Below are 25,089 nucleotides of genomic sequence, written 5' to 3' on the forward strand. Positions count from 1 at the left end.
ACCAGTTCATCTTTTCAGAATGGCTGTTAACTGCTAACTTTCCCTGACAGCCCACATTTCTTCTAAGTTCCCTTAATTGATGTTTCCTGGATCAACCTGATTTCCCTTTTCTATCCTGGCTGAAAAGTGAGATCCCTAAAAAGACTAAATTTTATGGGAATCAGCTAACTATCCTTCTTGAATTATGGCCAGGCCCCTAAGGCAAGGAGAATGGCTCTGACTCCCGCAGCCCTCATCTAGCTCGGTCATGGGACAGGACTTCGGTCTGGACCCAGGAATGGAGCAGAGTGCTACTGAATTACTCGTGACTAGTAACAAAGCAAAATTGTGTTTCCAGTTTTAGAGTTGTTCACCTCAGAGAACCCTCCCCCACACAAATATGCCCATGATGTCTCTTTTATTTTTTTCTTATTACAAAAGCAAAACATACTCATTGTAAGTCTTAGAAAATACAGGTACTGTAGAAGAACATATCCCAGAGGCAATCACTGCTAACAGTTTACTATATTTGTCCTTTACATATTTTTTTATAAATATTGGATCACTCAGTACCTCCTGTTTTATAACTTGTTTTACATTATAATGGACCGTCTCCCCAACTCTGCATTCCTCTCTTTTAGGCCTGTGGTCCACCCCTCCCCAACTCCTAAATCCCTTCCACTGTGCCCTCCAGAACCAACAGTACTCTGTCTTCATCTTCTCTGAATTATCCCCGTCACCTTCTTGCTCTAACCCAAATATGAATCTCCCCAGATGGCAATGTTGGTTCTGGCTGTTCTGTGATAATCCTCATATCACTGTAACGAAAATTGGGGATGTCCTGATGCTTACACATTCTCTCTCTCCCTTCCTCCTCAAAGTTCTCTGGCTTTGCCTCTTACATCACCAGACCATATACATATACCTACTCTCCCTCCTTGTTGCTGCCATCTATAAAGCCCCAGTTATCCCATCTTAGCTCAATAATTTTAGCTGCTGGTTTCCTGTCAGTCTCCCCTCTTAATTTTTGGTGATGCTAAATGACCCTCCCAACACCCCAGCCTCTCACTTCCATGAACTCCTCTCCTGTAATGTTTCCTCTGGCAGTCCTCAGGCATTCTCTGAGACCCCAGACCCCCAGTTACCAATAACTGCAACTTTCCATCACTTTAATCTCAAAAGGTCCCTCTCTCTTTGACAATCTCCCTTAACTTTCTAGCTCACTCCTTCTAGTATCTGACTCTAATAATCATTCAATCCCACCAGAATCTACAATCCATTAGATCCTATGTTCTTTCTAGTCTCCCTCACCACTCACCCTTACATTTCAATTTCTCCTTCTTGAACAGGTTAAATTCTGAATTTATGATTATAATCATAAATCTCTCTGCCCCTTGCCTACCTAGAATCTATGCAGTATACCTGATGATATGCATCTACTCTTTACTGTTAGGCAAGCCCCCACCATGCTGTTCCTTACTCCCCACGAAGCCTCACAGGTTTTTGTTTTGTTTTTAAGATAATTCAGGACTAAAACTTTTCTGATCCCATCAAGTTTCTCACTTCTCAAATATTTTTTAAATTTAATTTAATTTTTCAGTGTTCCAAGATTCACTGTTTATGTACCACACCCTGTGCTCCATGCAATAGGTACCCTCCTTAATACCCACCACCAGGCTCACCTATCCCCCATTTCTTAATTATTTTTATTCCTTCTTCTCTCTATTCTTTTTAACCAAGTGTGACTAGAAGTACTTAAAGCATGACTAGCCCAAACTGAGAAGTGAAGTGAAATACACACCAGATTTGAAAGACTTCAGTATAGAAAAAATATATAAAACAATTCATTAATAATTTTCATACTGATCACATGTTGACATAATGTTTTAGATATACTGGGTTAGATAAAATAAATTATGAAAATTAATTTCACCTGTTTCCTTTTCCTTTTTAATGTGGCTATTAGAAACACTTAAATTGCATATATTCCAGGGCGCCTGGGTGGCTCAGTCAATTAAGTGGCTGCCTTTGGCTTAGGTCAAGATCCAAGGGTCCTCTGATCGAGCCCTGCATCAGGCTCTCCACTCAGTAAGGAGCCAGTTTCTTCTTCTCCCTCTGCTTTTGCCTCTGTCCCTTCCCCCCATTCATTCTCTCTAAATAAATAAATAAATTTTTAAAAATCTTTTAAAAAAAGATAAATTGCATATATTCCACTGTATTTCTATTGGGTGGCGCTGCTCTAAACGGTTCTAAACAGAATGGCTCCTTCCTCCATGAAAGAATTTCTTTCCTTGGTTTTTGTTAAAGTAATAGGAGGCTGGGAAAGAAGATAGAACATGCAACTAAAGGCAGAAGAAGATAGAACATGCAACTAAAGGCAGAAACTAAATAAAATCTCTGTGATGCTTTGAAATCATAACTTGGATCTTCATGTGAAATTAGAATTTTTTAAGATGACATTTTTCAAAGACATAATAATAAATTATACTTAAATGGCATTAAAACACAGTATTATCACTATCTGTAAAAGTTCATCAGCTGTAACTTAATGATTTATGCACTTTTTTCAATGTCCAGTACTTCATTTACAGCCAAAATGTTACCACCACATAAATTAATTTTATCCACACCAAATGATTTCTGTGTTTAAGGAAAGAATCTTTCTTTACTTGTTTCCTAAAATGTTAAAGAAGTGAAATAAAGCACCCTCTGCCTTTCATTTCCTGCCTTTAGAAGTCAGGGTTCAATAACAGATCATTTAAATACTGCTCCTTCTCAAAGGAATCTCCTTAGCAACCTTTTACAGCTTGTCATGGGTTACAGAATTCTCTCCATCTCCCATTCTTAAACGGGCCTGTGTCCCTTCCAGAACAAATAAATTTAAAACAAGAAACGTAACTAGCTCTTTGAGTAGACATTTTAAGGAAGTTTCACAATCTCCTTCAATTCTTTTGCCAGCTCCTTCCCACTAAGCATTCTGCTTTCCTCCCATCCCTTCCCTACCCAAGGTCAAGTCAGGTCTGGTCATCATGGCCTCTGTTAAGAACAGCAGTGGCCTCCTCTAACACTTCCTGGCAGTCCTTATTCAAGGCCGTACCTCCTGGCCCATACTATGAAACCCCAAGCGCATGTAACAAATACAGATTGTTGATCTGTTTTTAATTAATTTACTCAATTTCTTTCCTGTGTAAGCTACAGGGCAGTTATAGAAGAGTCTATTTGAAAATAGTAAGAAAAATATGGAATCATGCAAATGATGGTTGCCTTGCTCCTTTGTATTAATACTTTGGTATTAATTACCTAATCTTATTAATTATACAGAAGGAAAAAATAAATCCCAAGTTTAATAAGCCACAATTTATATAAGTAAAAATTTACGGAAATAGGAACTATTGCCTTTAGAGTAAAGGGGGAATATTTGTGTCCAAAACATATGCCAAATTACAGGCAGTGCCCACAGTCTTTTGTTTTATGTCATACTCAGAAAGGTATCATTTTCCCTTATCTTTCCTTTCTGGAAGGGACAGTGAAGGATGGGGGCAGCCACAGGAGAAAAGGGAAGGAGCTCATCTCACAGCAAAAAAAGAACTGAGACTCACATTCACATAATCAACATACTCACCAGTGCAAAATTGAGAAGCTGCATGGCATGGTCTTTTTAATGATTTCAATTATTTATAAAATGTAATGGAAAGAGACACATTACCTTATTTGCAACCATCTACTCTCACCCATGTACCAACTTCTCTCCCTTATCCAATATCCATGGAGAATTTTACTTTTGCCAGCCCAGTTTCTAAGTTGTCCACAATACAGAATGGACACTAAGAAGAAGAAAGAAGAAGAAAGGAGGATAGGAATGGGGCAAAGAAAAGGACAATCCCACCATGATTCTGGACTTTCTTTTAGAGTGGAGGATCTAGGTATCAGCTAAAATGGAAAAAACACAGGACAGAGAGAAGCGAAGATGACAGACAGGATGGGCACCAGGAACAGTGGGAGGGGTGGGGTTGTTTTGTTTGAGGGTAGGTATAAGAGGAGAGCTCCAAAGTAGCTACAAGGGTTGAGGGAATTGTTATAACGTATAAAATGGATCCACTACAAGATACTTTGAGAGATAACTTTTTAAATATTTTTGACTGTTACAACTGTGTTATTTGCTACTCTATGTAGCTAGTGGGCAAGTGTTTGAACTCAACTATAGGGAGAAGAGAATAAAACTAGAAAAGGGCACAGCTTGACCAAACAAGCTCAGGTTCTGAACTCCTCTTCAGTTATGTAACACCATGTGCTACTTTTGCTAAGATTACTAACAAACCAACAATTTTTTAAAAAAATTTTATAAGGGCAGTACTCTAGCAACATATAAGTTCCTGAGTACAGCACTGCTTCCCTACACCTAGCCTGGAGTCAGTAAATGGCAACTGCTTGACAGATGATGTCTGGATTAAGCAAAGATTTTACATTTTTTCCCGTAATTCCTCCTCCTTTTCACAACTCTTTTCATTTATATAAATCTCTATTTATCCATGAGAATTTTCCCCCAGAAAATAAATTCAAATTACAAAGCAAGGAGCTTATTAATTATCCACAGATGCAATGACACAATCTATAAAACTGTCAAAGAACTTTCTGTTGAAGAAAAATAAGCAATCTTGTCAGATAAAACCTCTATGACTAAAAACATGAGAGTTCAACAATGGAAGTCAGTTACCAATTCCTAGTTTGAAGCCATCTATGACTTTTAACTTTATATTCTAGACATACTCTTGCAATAAAGTTGATATTCTACATATAAAAAGATCCTCAGGGGAAATAAAAAACAGTCCCAAATTCAGTTATAACAGGTCAAACTAAAATCTGTTTCAAATCACACAAAATTTACATTTCTACTTAAAATATAAATTATGTAAACAGTGTCTCAAAAGTCTCTGATTTAACATTCAAACATTTAGGTATTCTCTTGTAAAACAGATTTGAAATAAGTTATTTAAATAGCTTGGAGGATTATTACACCTGCCAACTCTGAGTTCCATCAAAACTATTTTTAAAAAGAAAGAGCAAAAAGATGAAATGGAAGGTATCCAAATTGGAAATAAAGAAATAAAGCTATCTCTATTCACAGATAACATGACTGACATAGATAACATGATCTTGCACATAGAAAATCTTAGGGCAGGGACGCCTGGGTGGCTCAGTCAGTTAAGTGTTTGCCTTTGGCTCAGGTCATGATCCCAGGGTGCTGGGATTGAGTCCCAAATTGGGCTCCCTAGTCCATGGGGAGCCTGATTCTTCCTCTGCCTCTCTGTCTCTCTCTCTCTCACACATAAATAAATAGACAAAATCTTAAAAGAAAAAGAAGAGCAAATCCTAGGTCAAATTATTAAAATTAATGAATGAGATTAAAAAGTTTGTAAGATACAAGATCATTATACAAAAATCAACTGTACTTCTAAATACTTTCAATGAACAATCCAAAAATGAAATTAAAAGAAAAATTACACCTATAATAGCACCAAAAGAATAAAATATGAATAAATTTAATAACTTAAGTGCAAAACTTATGTTCTGAAAACTACAAAACATCACTGAAAAAAGATTAAAGAACATCTAAACAAACAGAAAGAGATCCTGTGTTCACGGATTGGAAGGCTTAGCACTGTTAAGAGGCAATACTACTCAAAGCCATCTACAGATTCAATGCTATCCCTATCAGAATCCCAGCTAGCATCTTTGCAGAATTTACAAGCAAGGGACTCAAATGTCCATCAACTAATGAATGGGTACACAAAATATGGCATATCCATAAAGTTCAATACTCAGCAGTAAAAAGGAATGAAGTACTGATACATGCTATTAACAGATGAACCCTGAAAATAACCATGCTAAGTTAAAGTTAGTCAGGCACAAATCACCACATATTATATAACTCACTTATATGTAATATCCAAAATAGGCAAATCTACAGAGATAGAAAAAAAATTAGTTATTGTTTGGCACGGTAGTAGGAGTACTGGGGAATGCCAGATGATAGCTAAAGGTACTGGATTTCTTTCAGAGGTGACAAAAATGTTCTAAAAGTAAATGTGATGATGGTTGCATAATTCTGTGACTATACCAAAAACCAATAAATTGCACACTTTAAGTGGCTCACTTATATTCTGTGAATCATACCTTCATAAAGCTGTCACAAAAAAATTAAGAAAGCACCATTATCAAAAGAAACTAGGGAATTATCACAGTACCAAGTAAACTATCTAATTGTCCTGATAATGTGTTTTTTTTTTAACTCTATCTACCAAATACAGTAAGAATTTCTACCAAATTGAAGGATGATGTCAAGAGACACCACAGTGAATAGTAGAAACTCTCTTAATCAGCCTCTCTCTATCCATCTCATATTCCCCAGGCCCTCTATCTAGACCATACTGACTAGTCTCCATGACTACTACTAGCCATGAGTAGGCAAGCTACTCTTTAGGTCACCAGTGCATTTCTGCCCCTACCAGGTGAGCTCTATGCTTACCTTAAACATGCTTCTGGTTAATTGTGTCTGTAAGATTTGTTCCCAAACCCATGCATTCAACAGCACTTATGAGCTTACAATAACAATTTAATGAAATGATGCAAAAAGCTGATGAAATATGTATATATAAATACTATCTCAAAGAAGAATATAAGCAAATAGCAAATAAAGAATGCACAACAAAAGAAGAAAGACCTGAGGAATTAGAAGAAAATTTCATGGGTGCCTGGGTGGCTCAGTAGGTTAAGGGACCGAGTCCTGCATTGGGCTCCCTGCTCAGTGGGGAGCCTGCTTCTCCCTCTGCTCTGCCCCTCCACCCTGTTCACGGTCTCTCTCTCTCTTATTCTCGCTCTCTCTCATATAAATAAAATATATAAACCTTTTTAAAAAAATTTTTTTTAAAGGAAATAGAAGAAAATTTCAAACAGAAATGTTTCTTCTCTCGAAGAGAAAATGGACCTATGTATATGACCTGTAAGACCTGGCACCACCTTGTTTTCCCTACATTTCCTACAACCCTGTCTCACATTCTCTATGCTTCAGACATCCTAGTGCTCTGTTAGTTTCAAAAAACAGTTTGATCTCCTAAGAGTCCTCACTGTGATTTTCTTCCGCCTGGGAAGTTCCATCCATATATCTCTGCCTATAACTAAACCCTTTCCCTCAGTCTGGCTAACACCTTAAAGCCAAGTATTTTTAATGCAAAGATACATGTATCTCTGAGAGTAGCACACAATGATGTTCACAGAATAAGTCAATTTTGTTATGTAAATACAGGAAGAAATGTCTAAAAGAATAAACAGCCATTACCATTAGATGGTAGGATATAAAGTGTTACTTTCTTCTTGGTATCCTTCTGTGATGTTCTCATTTTTCCAATATATATCATTTCTACAAAGATGAAAGGTACTTTGAAAAAGACAATTAAATAATCTAGCTGCTTCCCACCTTGATCCTCGATCCTTCAGCACTGTAGTGTCTGTGTTGAAAAATACTGTCTTATTAAATATTTAAACTTTTAATTAAGGCAGATTGATATAGCTTCCTGATAAGGCGAATCATTAAGAAAACTTTCTACTTGGGTTGCTTGGGTGGTTCAGTCTTAAGCGTCTGCCTTCGGCTCAGGTCATGATGCCGGGGTCCTGGGATTGAGCCCTGTATCGGACTCCCTGCTCTGCGGGAAGCCTGCTTTTCCTTCTCCCGCTCCCCTTGACTGTGTGCCTGCTCTCACGGTCTCTCTCTCTCTCTCTGTTAAATAAATAAATAAAATCTTGAAAGGAAGGAAGGAAGAAAGAAAGACAGAGAAAGAAAGAAAGATGGAAAGAAAACACTCTACGCTACTACCAAAGTACGTAGAGGTGCTTCAGATACCTGCAGGGTAAACTTTCTGCTCCTTCAAGAATACTATGTTTACTCCCAGATAATCTGGGCTATTCGGAAAGCCTTTAGTAGAAATATCTATATAAATGTTATTGGTCTTCAAATAAAGTAAAAACTACACAAAGGAACACTACTTGTATAAATTTTGCATCCTATAGTCAAACCATGTGCCCTGTACTTAAGATATCTATGACTACAACACAGAAAGACATTTTGATAATAAATGTTATGAGAGAGAGGAAAGAGGTCCGAGCGGAGAAAAGGGCAGGGAGAAAGAGAGAAGCAAGGAGGGAGGGAGAAATGTATTTTAAATGTAACAAGTAACTAATATAACGTGCCAGTCTCTCTCTGATGACACATGTAATCTAAGTGAAATTACCTATTTATCACACCATTAAGAACTTACTACCAAGCTCTACTAATACTCACACTCAGAAGCAGTAAATCAAAGGTAGACACAATTTACTCTGAGGACACATAAACCAATTTCCAAACCATTTAAGTTAAAGTCAACCAAAAAGCCATGTAAATTCAAGCATGTTTGGGGTTTTTAATCCAAAAGCACAGTAAACAGAATGTGAGCATCCTTCCCATTTCTTTTGGCCTGCTGACCAAGGAGAAAAAGCTGTGGTTACCAGCAGTTAATGGAGCTTATTCTTCTAATCCTTTTATAGAACATATATCATTATTTTAACTTCTTGTCATGCAATTCCATTTATAAAACCTTAAAGTAAGGTTTAAAATCAGAGAAAGCCTTCTGCTGAAAGAACAGATATGACAGTAATTGTCTTTTTGTTTGTTTTAAGATTTAAGTTAAGTTTAATTAGTATGGTATCAAATACTAATTCACACTTATTTAAACAGGTGCATTATACAGCTAAAATTACACACAAATGCAAATATTTTCATAAAAATATTATAGCTAGCTCTTGAATAACACGGGTTTGAACTATAACGGGCCACTTATACTGTATTTTTTTTTTCAGTTAAATACAGTACAATACTATAAATGTATTTTCTCTTATGCTTTTCTTAATAAACATTTTCTGTGACTTACATTATTATAGTAATATGGCATATAATACATATGCCATAAAAGTATCTGTTAACTATGTTATTGGTAAGGCTTTTGGTCAACAGCAGTTAACAACAGTTTACTTTTTGGGAAGTCAAAAGTTACACACTAGATTTTCAACTAATCCCCATGTTGTTCAAGAGTCAAGTGTATACACTTCTTCAAGTTCATTTCTGAGTTCCTTTTGAAGTCAACTAATGGATATCAAATGTCAATTAAAAGAGGTTATTACTCATCCAACTGCCACTGACTCTGCATGAGCCAGGGTGAAATCAAAGGTCAGGGGGCTGATTTAGCTAAACACAAAACGGGAATTTTTTAATGTTATACTGTGTTAAAGCAGCAAACTCCCACATACTACCTTTGGTAGTTTATTTTAGGCTTCTCAGGAAACATAAAAAAATTTCATATAGTCCTGCTGTGTCAAAAACTATATAATCAGAATGGAGTAAGTCCAAGACACTAACTCTGATGTATTCCTTGGCTTGTTCTCAAGATCTTTGGGTTCCCCCACAAAGCAGACTAATTCTAGGTCTGGTTTCCCAGGAGGTTCAAATATATATAACAACTCTTGAGTCATTCTGAGTAAGTTAAAATCAGACTACTTCACAAATTACTACAGTACAGAACTCTATGTTCATCTAACCAATGGGGGTGGGGGAGGTGGGCTGAAAGTTCAGGGGGTGCAATCATTCCTTTGCCCAGTTTACACTGAGCAGGAACATAGTCCCTGGCTACACAATGCCACAAACTGTAGTCACAGGTAAGAGACATATACAGAACAAGGAGACACTCAGCCAGTTCACTGCCCCAAATGGGACACTAAACTAATTTTTAGCATTATGCAGATGTATTACACTGCAGATACACAATGGCTGGATAAGGACAAACAAATGAGGGGTGGAGGGAAGTGGTTCTGCAACATGCTGATTATACGGCCTTGGGCAAGTTACCTCTCTATACTTTAGTTCTCTTTCTAGAATTTGTTTCTAAGTTTGTTATGAGAATTAAATTAATGTCTATAACAGTATTTAGTGTACTGTTAGCTCTAAAGTATTTTTTAAAGATGCATGTCGGAATGAAACATAGTATTTATGTACAGTATATATGAACTCTATACTTAAGATGTGAGCACATAGCTTTTAAAGTTTCCCTTAGTAAAGATTACATTTTTCTGCTACGTTATGATTTTTATAAACTAGCTTTGTCAAGATTAAAGTATCAACAAAAGTTCATTTAACTTTATATAATGCTTTAACCTATGCTGCTTAAAACACAGCTAATCTAGCAAGGGAACAGGACTGTTCTAGTTATTCATTTAACCTTCTTTCCGGCTGAAGAGAAAGGGCCTCACTGCTTCATAATTAGTGATGGTTAATAGAAAACTGCAACATGATGAAATTTGGAAAGCTAAAAATTTACAACAATGAAAATGCCTAAATTAAAATACTTAAAAATTCAAATCCTTTATGTTATAGTACTTTTAAATGCTTGGCAGTTTTCTTCATATATAAAAGTATGACCCAGAAAATTATTTAAATAATGGCATCAGGAAAAACTTGTAAAATGAAGGTAAAACCTCTCCCAACCTATGGACCAGAACTGCCTCTTTGATAAGCAAGTACACCCAGGTATAGGTCAGTCTTAAGAGTTTATAAATGACCAGACCGCCCTGTGAGCACTCCCAGAGAGGGAGAAGGAGGAGTAATACACTGTTTAAATAACATGCCCTTCTCAAAATGAAAGGACAAAATACAGATCAGCAGTAGACGGGCCTGAAGGAGGACCACCAAGAGGCATTGGCGGAGCGTGGGGAGTGACAGAACTTGATTGCAGAGATAGTTAACACAAATGAGTATCTGTGAAAACTCGAAGAACTGTAACTGAAAAAGGTAAATTTTACTGTAAATTACACCTTCAAAAAATTCAAAAGAGATATAGAAAAAAATTAAATTGTCTACTAAAGTAAAAAATTAAAAAATTCACAATGTCTTTAAAACAAATTAAATGAAGGATTTCCCTTAATGAGTTCAAATGCTGGAATATACTAGTATAATTGAGTACATTAAAAAAATTTTCCAAACAGGGGCACCTGGGTAGTTCAGTCCGTTGAGCATGGATGGGACTCTTGGTTTTAGCTCAGGTGGTGATCTCGTGGGTCAAGATTTTGAGCCCTGCAAGGGACTCTGTGTTTACCATGGGGTCTGCTTGGGGAGTCTTTCCCTCTGCCCCTCATCCCCACTCGTGCATGTGCATGCGAGCACCGGCTCTTTCTCTCTAAAAATAATTTTTTTTTAAATTTTTTCCAGTGAGAAATGAGGTTTAATACTTGATCTTTTAGAAACATTAAGCCATCTTGAGGTATAAGATCACATAAGAGTTGACTGATTGCCTGTGTATGGCCTCCTTGCTTTCTCTAAACTCATAAATTTGTTTGTTTTTCCTGAATACAAGAAAAGTCTTAAAAAGAGAATTAAAGGTAAAACCAGAAAATAATTCCTAATATGATTTCTATGTACTACAAAAATATTAAAATACACAACTGAGCCATTAAAGTTATATGTCTCAATGAGGGTCCTAAAGGCCCAGAAAGAGATTTGCTTTCCCTAGCAGTCACCCTGAGGCTCCTAGTGGTCCATGAGCCTTGCTTAAGAAAATGACTTTATCCATCCCAGGAAAGTATACACCTCTCAACTAAGAATAATAAGCTATATTCATTTAGCCGGGCTTTATGCTAAACTCTCTGCAATCACAACAACCCACCTTGCAGATGAGGAATCCTGAGGCCAAGAAGTGAGGGAGAAGGGTGGAACCAGGATCTGGCCAAAGCACAAACACCCACCACACCAGCCCCCGGGGTGCAGGCCATCACCACAATGAGGAGCAAGCAACATGTTCCTCCACTTTTCCGGGGGCCCTTCACAGTTCTAGTCATCTACAGCTTGTGAGCAGTCCTTCTCTTGGTCTGCATTTAATGCCAGAGCTTGATGAGCATCTCCTTTCTCAACAGAAGAACAATGGAAGGGCAAAAGAGGCTCTAGCAATCACCTTTCTGATCCAGGATTACTTCACTCTCAGAAATGACCCTGCGGTCTTACGGACAGAAAAGACTGGCTTAAATCCTTATTATCAAAGATTCCCTCAACTTCCCATTGTTTTCCTCAGGACTGCGGGTTTACTGTGCTCAGACCTCAATTCTGTTTCTCAGGCAGAAATACCCAGGCTAATCACACCCCAGCCCAACAAGCTCTCAGGCTGTGGTTTGAGGACCCTCTGACACTCTAAAAATTACTGAGGAGTCCAAGGAGCTTTTGTGTATGTGAACCATACTCTATCAACATCTCCTGTATTAGAAATTAAAACTGAGGGTTAAAACCTCTGCTTTCGGCTCAGGTCATGATCCCAGGGTCCTGGGATCAAGCCCTGATTGGGCTTTCTGCTCAGCGGGGAGCCTGCTTCCCCCTCTCTCTCTGCCTGCCTCTCTGCCTACTTGTGATCTCTGTCTGTAAAATCTTAAAAAAAGAAATTAAAACTGAGAAATTTTTAAATCAAATCAGTTTAATTAAATCATTTAAAATATTAAACATGTTAATATAAGTAACATTTTTATGGGAAAGAAACCTCTGTTTTCAAAAATAAAAAATAATGAGAAGAGTGATATTATTTTACATTTTTGTAAAACTCCTGAAGGTCATGCTTAATAAAAGCCAGCTAGATCTTACATCTACTTCTGAGGTCTGGCATGACATTCATAGGTACACAGTCATGTAGCCAAGGAAAACACCACTGTACCCTCAAGAGAATGAAAGTAGAAGGGCAGATAATGTCTTAGTATTACTTCAAAAACTGTCTGACCTTGAAAGGGTATCAGGAACCCCCTAGAGCCCTCCTACCATATTTGGAGAACCACTGCTCTAGTCAAGCCTGGGGTACTCCTACGTCTGGCTTCAGCAGATCCCCACAATCTAACTTGAACTCCAACCTCACTCTCTCTTGCTTCCTTACCACTGCCATGCCCCACCCCCCAAATGTACCATCTTCCCTAAAAAACAAAACTTTCTACATAAACTGTCTCCTCTTTCTCTTAGGTCACCAAACTTCTTGAAAAAGTAGTTCCCACAACCTCTACTGCCCCTAGTTTTTATCATTTTAATTAACAAAGTAATACACACAGACGTTCTCATTAAAAAAAAAAAAAAAGATAAATCACCATCCATAATTCCAGTCTCTAACCACTGTTACCCCTAGAAAATACTCCGAGCTGTTAACTAAATAATTTGATTGAATTTTTAATTTTCTTGTGATTTTTTTCCCTCATCAAATAGTTATTTTTAAAAATCCTGAAAGGAAGTTCTGTTTAGATTCCAATTCTTTTTGGTTACCCAAGGTATGGTCAAAGAATAAGGGCTACCAACTAGGATTTTAGGGAGATAAAATGAGTGATATTCTTATACAAAGTGAGTACTAAACAAAATGCTACAACCATGCTGATTTTATGGTAATACAACATAAGACAGAATAATGAAACTTAGTCATCCTGATATATACATATATTATATATATATAAAATATGTAACAGTGTCTTCAGGATTTGAACATTTTCACATATATTTGCTCTTTAAAGTTTCACAACCCTGAGGTCAATAGGAATTAGGATTAACATCTTATAGATAAGAAAGCCAAAGTTCTAGGAAAGCAGGAGAAAAAAATTACTGCTCAAAATTACACAGCTAGAAAAACGCACACCAGAAACCATAGAAAGAAGTTATATTTTCTGACTCAAATCAAATCCCACTCCTTTATATTACATTAAACAGTACATCAAAAATTCTCACAATATAGAAATTTTAAGTTCTACTTTTAAAAAAATTAAATTCTTGCCTATTTTTAGAGCTCATCTGGAAAAAATGATCTTTACTTCCAAAGTTGAAAATGCAAAAATGAACTGTATAATTTCTGAATGCAAAAAAGAACAAATCATTTTTGCTTCTTTATTATACAATATCCTTTAGAAAGCTTACATTTTATTTAGAATAACAGTTGAAATTTATTAAAATCTACATCAACATGTAGACATACTATTCTATTAGAAAAATAACTTCTTAAATCCTTTATTTAGGCATTGCTATTAACAAAGACCCAAGACTCCTAATGTAAAGATGATCAACAGCTGCTGAAGAGAACACCAGACATACACACTTCATGGATGCTACCCTTATACTTCAGTGCTACCCTTGAAATTCCTGCAAGTAACACAGGGAATCACATGGAAATTCCCTAAAGTTCACAATCAGAATTTGGAACTAAATTATGAAAAAGTACTAAACCTGTTTATACAAATAACAAACTATTTGATTCATTTTTTTAAAGATTTTATTTATTTATTTGAGAGAGAGAGAGAGAGCCTGAAAAGAGAGAGGTCAGTGGGAGATGCAGACTCCCTGCCAAACAGGGAGCCCAATCTGGGACTTGATCCCGGGACTCCAGGATCACGACCTGAGCCGAAGGCAGTCAATCAACCAACTAAGCCACCCAGGCGTCCCTATTTGATTCATTATTAATCTTACTGAAATATTGTTTCCAATCCCCTATTTTTTTTCCTACACCAAGGCAGCTCCAAAGGAGCTCAACATATTTAAATGATTTATTTATTATGACAGATAAGATTATGAAAAAAACTGGGGCGCCTGGGTGGCTCAGTGGGTTAAGCCGCTGCCTTCGGCTCAGGTCATGATCTCAGGGTCCTGGGATCGAGTCCCGCATCGGGCTCTCTGCTCGGCGGGGAGCCTGCTTCCCCCTCTCTCTCTGCCTGCCTCTCTGTCTACTTGTGATCTCTCTCTGTCAAATAAATAAATAAAATCTTTAAAAAAAAAAAAAAAGATTATGAAAAAAACTGAACTTCAGCTATTCTTATTAAGGGCTCTGAATCTTAGTATCTCAATTTCACACATATAACATGGGGAAAGTTTTAAAACAATGATTAAGCTAACTTTTTTAACACAAACTGGCATTTCAAAAATATGGGCGAGAGGGGTGCCCGGCTGGCTCAGTCAGTGGGACATGCAACTCCTGATGTCAGGGTTGTGAGTCTGAACCCCGCAGTGGGTGTAGAGATTACTTAAAAACAAAATCTTCAAAAAGCATTTACGTGGGCAAAATAACTGTTTTTTTCCTTCACATTTTACTCTTTTTAAATGTAAAAGATAGGAGTGCCTGGGTGGCTCAGTGGGTTAGGCCTCTGCCTTTGGCTTGGGTCATGATCCTAGGATCCTGGGATCGAGCCCAGCATCAGGTGCTCTGCTCAGCGGGGAGCCTGCTTCCCCCTCTCTCTCTGCCTGCCTCTCTGTCTACTTGTGATCTCTCTGTCAAATAAATAAATAAAATCTTAAAAAATAAATAAAAAATAAATGTAAAAGATATATACCTATCTCAACACATTCTTGTCAGAAGACCAAAAACCCATGAGATATAGTTCAATACTTAAGTTAATCTAAAGAAACTGCAAAGCTACTTTACTAATAAATATTTGAGTATTTCTCTTACCTCTGTTTCAGTACAGTGTGAGTATCCCAATTTACCTGTAATAAAAATACAAAAAGTTACTTCCAAAGGATTTTAGCTTTTTTATCATTGATAAAAATATCTGAGCTATCCTGGCATGGTTTCATTATATCTATGCAAATATGCAAATAGAAGGTGCTAGAATGACCAATATTCTAGAAGGTCCTACCTAGAGATTTGTTTAAATAAGCCCATAAGAAAATACTAAGTAGGAAGATGGGAAGAATATACTTGATTGTAATAAGACCTAAAACACACACACATATTTAATATGCATATATACAAGTTAATGAAAGTAATAAAAATATTTTTATTAGAGTCTTGCTTTCTTTTTAAGATATCTTAAAATATTTTAAAGGCATTTAAAAAGTACCTTTCAAAATACTCTAAAATACCTTCAAAAAATCTTCAAAAGACTCTTAAACTTTTCTCCAAATGTATCTTCCAGTTTAAAGGTACAGTGATCATTTCAATGACAGCATAAATGTCTCAAACTAATATTTTCTTTAATATATGATGGTTGTTTTTCTTTAATATATGATTAGACAAAACCACATAATTAATTTAGTAATTTTCCAACAGAGGATCACCTAAAGAACAGCAATAATTGAACAATATTTGGTACCAACATCAATATTTCCTCTTCATCACTAACACATAATAACAAAAGAAACATGTACAATTATACATTTCTGCCAATTCTGATGAATAAAACATACTTTTTAAATTAAAAAACAGCTATTTTGAATATCATTTCTTAAGCAGTTTTAACAAAAAGAACAGGTTACATATTTATATTGGGTACCAAACAGCTTAATTTCCCCAGTCCACACTTCTTAAAAATCACTGTCCTCAGTTCAAACATATGTTAACCTCTACCTCCTTTCTTCCAACAACACTCTCCTTCCTCCTAACTGCTCTCTCCAGCCTCTGACTCCCACACCTAGTCCTAGCCCACTGTGCTTGTTCCAGCAGTCTGTGTTTTCTTTAATGCTTAACGAGAATCTATTCACCTTAGAGTTTATAATGATACCACACACACAAAAAAAAAACCCACAATGTTTTTTTATGTGCCTCCAGACTCTTAAAATGAAAAAAATTGAAATCCACAATTTCTGATGACCTAATGGTCCTAATGTGGAATACTGGCTGAAACTGAGACCAGAAAACAAGGGACCATGGGTTCTGTGGATTAAAAATTATATATGAGCAATAAATAATTAAAGATTATATGAACACAGAGATAAAATGGTTTAATATACAAAGGTTCTACATACTATGGTTTGATAAATACATAACATACATATTTACATATTTATGTATTGTTGAATGAAACTATGTATTACAGTTATAGATCATCTATTTTTATTTATACATATATGACTGCTCAGAACATTAGCGCTTTTGGTAAATTAATTATCCTACAACTCCTATAGAGGGGGTGATTAGCTTAACCTAGGAAAGTACTGTGAACAGCAGCAGTTCAAAGGGCACAGACTACCTCTCAACAAGCATTGAGAGTGTCTTCTCTGGAAGGGGAGGGGAGGGAAAAGAAGGAGGAGGCCGGGAGGGAGGGGGAAAATATGGTGTTAAGAAAACAATAACAGAGAGTAACCTCTTTGAGAGTACATAGATGTCCATCTTAGTATAATAATTATTTTTTTTAAGATTTTATTTATTTATTTGACAGAAAGAGATCACAAGTAGATGGAGAGGCAGACAGAGAGAGAGAGAGAGGGAAGCAGGCTCCCTGCTGAGCAGAGAGCCCGACGCGGGATTCGATCCCAGGACTCTGAGATCATGACCTGAGCCGAAGGCAGCGGCTTAACCCACTGAGCCACCCAGGCACCCCAGTATAATAATTCTTAAGGTAAAGAAAACTGCAAAGAAAGTGGTGGGTTTGTTGTTGGTAGTAAAGTATTCAAAAAATATTGAAACTCTTTTGTACATACTGCTGCACTAAGCAAACAAATGCGCTGATGTTGCTGGGAATCATGAACTGAGGGAGAAAGACCCTGTGTACCTAACATGTGGGAAGGAGAGGAAGAGCCCTGTGTTGGTGAACTGGAATTGGGGTATCACCTAATTTCAAAAACAAAACAACAACTTCCTAGCTCTTCCTCCAAAAGAGGGAGAAGTAGTAGCACCCCATTTTGCAAGAATACACCTTGCCCATTCCCCCTCAAAGGAACCAGTACTCAGGAGACTGGCTAACTCCACGGATGGGATAGGTGGAGGTGAGGCATTTCAGGGAGTGTGCTCTGTAAGGCCTAACCCTGAAGAGCTGAAGTTATGAGTGGGTCTACCAAGATGAGAAATTACAGGATAAGCTGGAACATCTTTCTGCACCAGAAAGTAATGAAGTACTCAAAAGTGATGTCAAAATGGCACAAATCTTAGGAAATAAGGCTTTTTCAATGACTTCTATGATAAAACTGAAAATGCTTTCCTATAAAGAATACCAAAAATTTTTGTGTGCATGCACCACTGCTTCCGGTTATTCAATTTGATCTGGTGACTAATCACGCAACTCTGGAAATGTGGTTCACTATGAAGTGCCTGACTGCCTACCCTACTCTGCCATCCAAATCCCTGCCCAGACTCTGACCCAGGAATCAGAAAATCCCAATTACATGAAAGCAGAGCTTAAAGGAACCTTGGAAACCATCCTGCCCAATCCATTCATTTATAGATCAGTAATCTGAGCCTGACAAGTCAAATGACTTCACAAAATGACAGAGCTGAGTAGACTCCAAGGCTCCTGACCCTTGTCATGAGCATTGCTGTGGTTGTTACCCTGTCCTCCATTCCCACTTGCAGGAACCAGTGGGGTTAGGGAAGGGGACTACAGAGGTGCTATCACAGCAACCTACCCATTAGAATCCTGCTTGTGGAGAAATGGGGAAATGTACTCCTTGATTTAGCAGTTGGAAACTGCCAATATAGCAACTGAGAAATTTTCATTTGTCAACTTTTGAGTCCTTCCTCATAGGTTAATCACGTTTCCGGAAACAAATCTAAGGAATCCCACTAAAACCTAGAATCCTATGACTTCACTTTCTACAAGCTGAGTAAACTAAGCCGACGGTAGGCAGAACCAAGGTTTAAGGTTATTAAATGCAGTGAATCAGTTCTTTAAATAAGGCTAACAATTTTACTGATTTATTGTTATTTTAAAGGCTAGATTAACACTCTGACAATGTAAAATAAAAGGAAATATTTGGGATGACACTTAAACATTGAGTTTCAAAATATTCCAGTCTTATTAACACGCTTATACACTAGGACAAAGGATGATTTGCACAGCAAACCAAGACTTCAGCTTGGCATTTCCCAAACAGAATGGGCATTTTAGTAATGCCGGAAGAATCAAGGCTGTGTTTTTTAGGCCCTTCTTTTTAACTCATTCTGAAATATTCTATCTGCTCTTAAGATTTGCTAGACAAGTTCCCTCATGTCCTAGGAAATACAAACACCAGTCTTCCTATAAAATGATATAAAATGGCTTTAAGTGACGCCAGGTGCCTCAGTCAGTGCCTTTGGCTCAGGTCATGATCCCAGGGTCATAGGATCAAGTCCCGCATCACGTTCCCTGCTCAGTGGGAAGCCTGCTTCTCCCTCTCTCTCTGCCTGCCACTCCCTCTGCTTGTGCTCTCTCTGTCTCTGACAAATAAAATCCTAAAAAATAAAAAAATAAAATAAAATGGCTTTAAGAAATGAACTATTCCTAATGTAAAATGTCATTAAAAAAAAAAAAGCCACCTCAACTAAGATAACAAAGACATTTTAAATCCTAACGTTGATAATCAGACACTTTCATTCCAAAGTCTGCTCAGTGTTACCAGAGAGAGCTTTCAGTGAACACATCTTGGTAGACCCACTCACAACCTTAGCTGTTCAGGGTTAGGCCTCACACAGCACACTCTCTGAAATGGCCTCACCTCAGTAGAATCACACAATCTGATGAACCACACAACTACGGTAAAAATTAAGGCAGTTTCAGAAAAAATTTAAGGTGCTCGTGTAGATTAATTATACCTTTAAATTAAGGAGGTAGAGGGGTGCCTGGGTGGCTCAGTGGGTTAAAGCCTCTGCCTTCCGCTCAGATCATGATCCCAGGGTCCTGAGATGGAGCCCCGCATCAGGCTCTCTGCTCATCAGGGAGTCTGCTTCCCTCCCTCTCTCTCTGCCTGCCTCTCTGCCTACTTGTGATCTCTGTCAAATAAATAAATAAAATCTTTTTTAAAAAAATTAAGGCGTTAGAAACCTCAGCATATGGCTGACTTGTCTGTCACCGAGTCACATTATCAACGTGATTCAAATTAGCTGAACAAGCAGAAGGCAAAGATGCCTGCCAGAAAGACACAGAACCCCTATAATCTTTACAATAAATGAACAGCTCTCAGAATTATTCTCCAAATTTTTCCCATGTAAGCAAACTGCAGGCAATGATTGGGTCTATCTGATCCTATGAAGGTATGTTATTTTTTCATAAGCTGAACATTCAATAGACACACCCTGTCCCCCAGCCAGCTTGCCTCTGCCCCTCTCATTCACTCAATAAATATTTGCTGAACACCTACTGAATACTAAAATACCGATGATATAGTGGCAAATGAGCTACACAAACGAGTAAGTCCTTGCTCCCTAGGACTTACATCTTAGTGAACACAGACCCAAAGAAACAAACAAAATTAACTACAACGGGTAATAAATGTTACTAAGGACAGAAAAACGAGAGAAAATAACAGAAATGTTCCAATTTAGAATAGTCAGACAGGACTCCTACAGAAGAGATTTAGGTAGAGACCGTGAGGTTAGGTAGCAGGTAACTGCAGGGCTGAGGGAAGAACCTATTCCAGAACCAGGAGGCAGCCTGTGGTAAGGCTCTGGAAGTATTTCGTAGGTGGGCAGCATAAAACGCATTTGGAAACACAGGCAGGGGCAGATCACACAGGCCTTTTAGGAAGTGTAAGGAGTTTAGATCTGATGTCCAATCCAATGGGAAGCCACTGGACAGTAATATTAAGCAAGGGCATGAGCTGATTTGAGGTGGGTTTCCGGGTTGGTCCTGCTCTGTGGAGAGGGTCAAGATGAAACCATGGAGGGTGGACTGCCTCACTGTCCTGGATAGCAACAGAGGGAGGGGGAAGCAAACACGGACAGCAGCCAGCCCAGGTGGTGGCAGTGACCAGGAAGAAAAGTAGAGAATTAAGATATAATTTAGCAGCAGAATTAGCAGGACTTGCTAATGGACTGGACTCGGGGTGGAGCAGGGTGAGAAGGAAAGAATGATACCCTGAACAAGTGCCATATTTTCAGGAACAGTGTTCTTAAAGACTTGATCAAAACAGATCAACATCAAGGGTTAAGTTTAAGAACTCTAATACTCTGGGGGCACCCATCTGGCTCAGTTGGAAGAGCATGTGACTCTCAATCTCAGGGTCATAAGTTTGAGCCCCATATTGGAAGTAGAGATTACTTAAATAAAAATAATTTTTTTTAAAAGAGCTCTAATACTCTATAAGAGACAAGTGTGTATTAGGTACACTTTGGGGGCAGCTTTTATATGCATATTAGGGAAAAAGAGTACAGTTTTAAATAAGCCAAAATTTAGCAATAAAACAATCCCTACAGCCTTATCACACCTGGGTTTCTTAAACATTGTGGCCACTGAGGGCTCAGAATCCATGACCAGTTTTCAGTGTCAAAAGTTAGGACACTAAAACTGTGCAATCATTAGCTTACAACCACCTCCCCCAACATAATCATTTATGCCATGTTACATTTTTAATTAAAAAAAAAAGTTAATACATTTGACATAAGAAACAACCATATAAAGGACACTTTTACTTTGGTTGTTAAATGTTCAAATCACTATCCTCTATGCCATAGCATTTCACCAGTAAAGCTCCTCAAAGATTAACAGGAATTTAGGATTTAGACATGGGAGAAAATTGGTATACTTGCTAACCAAACAAAGATTGTGTGTTCATTAAGTTCCTCTTCTTGGCCTGTCAGGAAGAATGAAATAAAATTTAATGTTCCACTGCCACAAGAGCCCTGTGCTAATGTATTTTCTTCTTCACACCTGTTGATGTTTAACCAAGAGTTTAAGTAAGCTTTCCCTTAGATGCCCCAGCAAGGCAGTGAAGCAGAAGAGCAAGTCTTTAGACTTGTGCAGTCCCAGGTTCGAATCTCAGTGCCATACTGAACTAATTGTGTGATGTGATCTTTAAGTAAAATACTTCCCAGAGTTTTCCACTTTCTCAACTTCAAAAAAAAAAAGGGAATAGTATCTACCTCATGAGGCTTATGTGAAAATTAGATAAAACACAAAATGTTTTATGGGGCTCTGCCTGATGCCTCCTGCAGGGAGGGGCTCAGCAAATGGCAGCTAAGTTTACTGCTCTTAACCCTGTGGAAAGACAAGAGATAGAGATAAACTAAAATTGAATGCTAAGGAAAAGTAGCATAGCAAAATATCTTCACTAGGTTTACAACCATGTAAAAGAGATATTGATTTTGAAATGAAAAAGTAGCTAAGTCCTATGAAAAGTCATAAAATTTCACTCATTTTTACACTTAAGATCTTTAAAAGCCGCTACCTTTTACGTTGTACCTCTCTGCAGAGGTTCCTCACATAAACCTTGCCCCCAACTCCTTAGTGACGGTGTCCAGGATGATGACAGGCATCAGTCAAACAGCTGGAGCTCAGCAATGGCTCGGGCTGGGGTGGTGGGAAGTGACGTTTCATCAGTTATTACTCAAAACTGAAAATAAGAAAGCCTGAAATGGCAATCTCTATAATCAACTCACAAATAAAAAGACTGTAAAGTCTGCAGAATTTGTGAATATACTACTTTGCATGGCAAAGTGGTTTTGCAGCTGTGATTAAGATAAGGCTCTAGATAGAGATGGGAGATTATGCTGGATTATCCAGGCGGAACCAATGTAACCACAAGCAGCTTTATGAGAGACGGGAGAGTCCAAAAAGGAGCCGTGATGATGAAAACAAAGACTGGAGCCATGTGAATGCAAAAAGGGGGACACAAGGCAAGGAATGTGGAAAGTCTCTAGAAGCTGAAAGAGGAAAGGACCAGATTCTCCCCTGCAGCGTCCAAAAGGAATAAGCCCTGCAAATACCTTGTTTTTAGCCCACAAGACCCATTTTCAGACTTCTAATCACCAGAACTTTAAGGTAATAATTTTGTGTTGTTTTAAAGCTGTGACATTAGCCGTGACTTGTTACAGGATATGAATACACAGACCATGAAAAGGTCAAAGCAATATGACAAGCTCTCACCATCCCAAAGACAAACCCCAAGCTACCCTGTATATGGTCTAATCCCATGCAGAATGTCCCAGAGTAAGAGCTCGCTCACTGGTACAAGGGCAATAGAGCACAGCGGTTAGGAGCAAGAGTTCCAGGCCAGACTCTGGGGACTTGAATCAGAGGTAGGCTGCTGGCTAAATGGCCTCTACACATTAGTCTCCCATTTGTAAGGCAGAGGCTAAAAAGAGTACCTATCTTGGGGCACCTGGATAGCTCAGTCTGTTAAGCGTCTGCCTTAGGTTCAGGTTATGATACCAGGGTCCTGGGATGGAGCCCAGAGTTGTTGGGCTCCCTAATCAGTGGGGAGCCTGCTTCACCCTTTCCTTCTGCCCCTCCCCTTCTCCTGCTCTCTCTGTTGCACACTGTCTCTCTCAAATAAATAAATAAAATCTTTATGGAGTGCCCAGGTGGCTCAGTCGGTGAAGCATCTGCCTTTGGCTCAGGTCATGATCCCAGGGTCCTGCGCCTGAGTCCTCTATGGGGCTTTCTTCTCGGGGGGAGCCTGCTTCTTCCTCTCCCTCTGCCTGTTGCTACACCTGCCTGTGCTCTCGCTCTCTCTCTGTCAAATAAATAAATGAAATCTTTATAAATAAATAAAGTTTTAAAAAGAAGAGTACCTATCTCATAGAATTGTTGTGAGGATCAAAAGTAATATTCCAAGAAAACTGCTCAGCTCACTGCCTGTCACAGAGTAAGCATTTAATATTAGGTCTATTACCATTTAAGTCTTTGAGCCTTCTCTCCTAGGAGAAAATAAGCCAAAAGACCCTTGTCTTCCAAACCCAAAAAGCTGTAAGTGAACAGATCACTTGGCTCCTTCTATACCTAGCATAATTGAAGAAACCCACCCATGCCTTGGTCTGTAGATGCAAAGCGGGCCACCCAATCTCTGTAAGTTCTAGGGGGTCTCCTGTGTCTGCACACAGTGTCAACCTGAAGAGCACGCAGCTGACCTTCCATAAATTTGTTAAACTTTTCTGAAGCTAGGAGACTCACAGGGAGGCATTCCTGTCCCCACGCTTCCCTGTTCTCCCCTCACCCTCTCACCATCTCCCTCCTGCCTGTCTCCTTAGGGGAGTTCAGTGGTCTCCTCTGACTGCCAGTGAAGGCCTTTGAGGGCCTTGGCTTACCTCCCAAGTGCTCCCTCTCAAACTGACAGCACTCTAAGAATGATTCTGGTTATTATAATTTTTCAGCTCCCTGCCCTGAACATCTCTGGTTGAAAACGTCATTTCTATTTTTACAAGACACCAACCTTAAGGGAAATGCTAAGAGCAGTGGAACTATTCCAAATACCTCTGCCAGAAATATGTCAAAGACGAAGGCATACATCCAAACTACCCTGAACATTTCTAGAAGCAACATGCCATTCAAATCAACCCCCACAATGTTCTTTTAAACTCTAAGAAAATTGTTAATGAAACATCTCATTAATACTTATAATTAATCAATACTTGCTCTATATAGATCAAACATATTGTAATGCTGGTGTAAAACCTTCATTTTTACAGCTGAGGAGGCTCAAGCTCTACAAAAGAAATGACTCACTGAAGGCCAAAGAACTGCGACCAGTTACCCAGGCTGCTGACCCACCCAGCTGTTCTACATTCTCCCCTATCTCAGTAAGGGAGAGACTAGGAAGCAATGGATGCCAAAGAGTGAAGCACAGGGCCAGCTCTAGTGGGGAAAGTTTGGGAATATTAAAAACTTTCTTTTTTAAAATTTTCATTTATTTGTTTGAGAGAGAGCCAGCGAGAGAGCATGAGCCACAGGTGGGGGGCTGGGGGGTACAGGAAGACAGAGGGAGAGGGAGAAGCAGGCTCCCTGCTGAGCAGGGAGCCCAAGGTAGGACTCGATCCTAGGACCCTGGGATTGTGACACAAGTTGAAAGCCGACACTTAACTAACACCTAGGTGTCCCTAAAACCAAACTTTCTAAGTACCATTTTGGTTTACTTACTCACTGCTCATGACTAATAAATGTGGGTAAAGGAAAAAAATATGTCCCCCTTAACAGGACAAAGAATCCCTGACTAATCAATACGAATAATACATTTGATCACATTTTGTAGCATCTGGACCATAATCTTATTATTTTAAAGAAGTGTAGAGGCATAAAGACATCACATTTTTTGGAAGAGCTGGTGAAAAGTGGATTAAATTTTTTTGTGGGGTTGGGGGAATGCAGAGTGAGAGGGAGAGAATCCCAAGGAGGCTCCAAGGCCAGCAGCAC

At 38.4% G+C, this 25,089-nt stretch overlaps 1 protein-coding gene across 7 annotated transcripts in view; it reads right to left on the minus strand.

The window, feature by feature from the left end:
- Positions 1–25,089, minus strand: part of SPIRE1 (spire type actin nucleation factor 1) — a 183,287-nt gene that overhangs the window by 142,791 nt on the left and 15,407 nt on the right. For all 7 annotated transcript variants that reach the window (XM_032875802.1, XM_032875800.1, XM_032875796.1 and 4 more), the window contains exon 2: positions 15,504–15,538. In XM_032875802.1, coding sequence (XP_032731693.1) covers positions 15,504–15,538 — 35 coding nt within the window. The remainder of the gene's footprint in view (positions 1–15,503; positions 15,539–25,089) is intronic.

This window comes from Lontra canadensis, unplaced genomic scaffold (assembly GCF_010015895.1).
Source record: "Lontra canadensis isolate GAN:19392208 unplaced genomic scaffold, GSC_riverotter_1.0 scaffold57, whole genome shotgun sequence".
NCBI lineage: Eukaryota > Metazoa > Chordata > Mammalia > Carnivora > Mustelidae > Lontra > Lontra canadensis.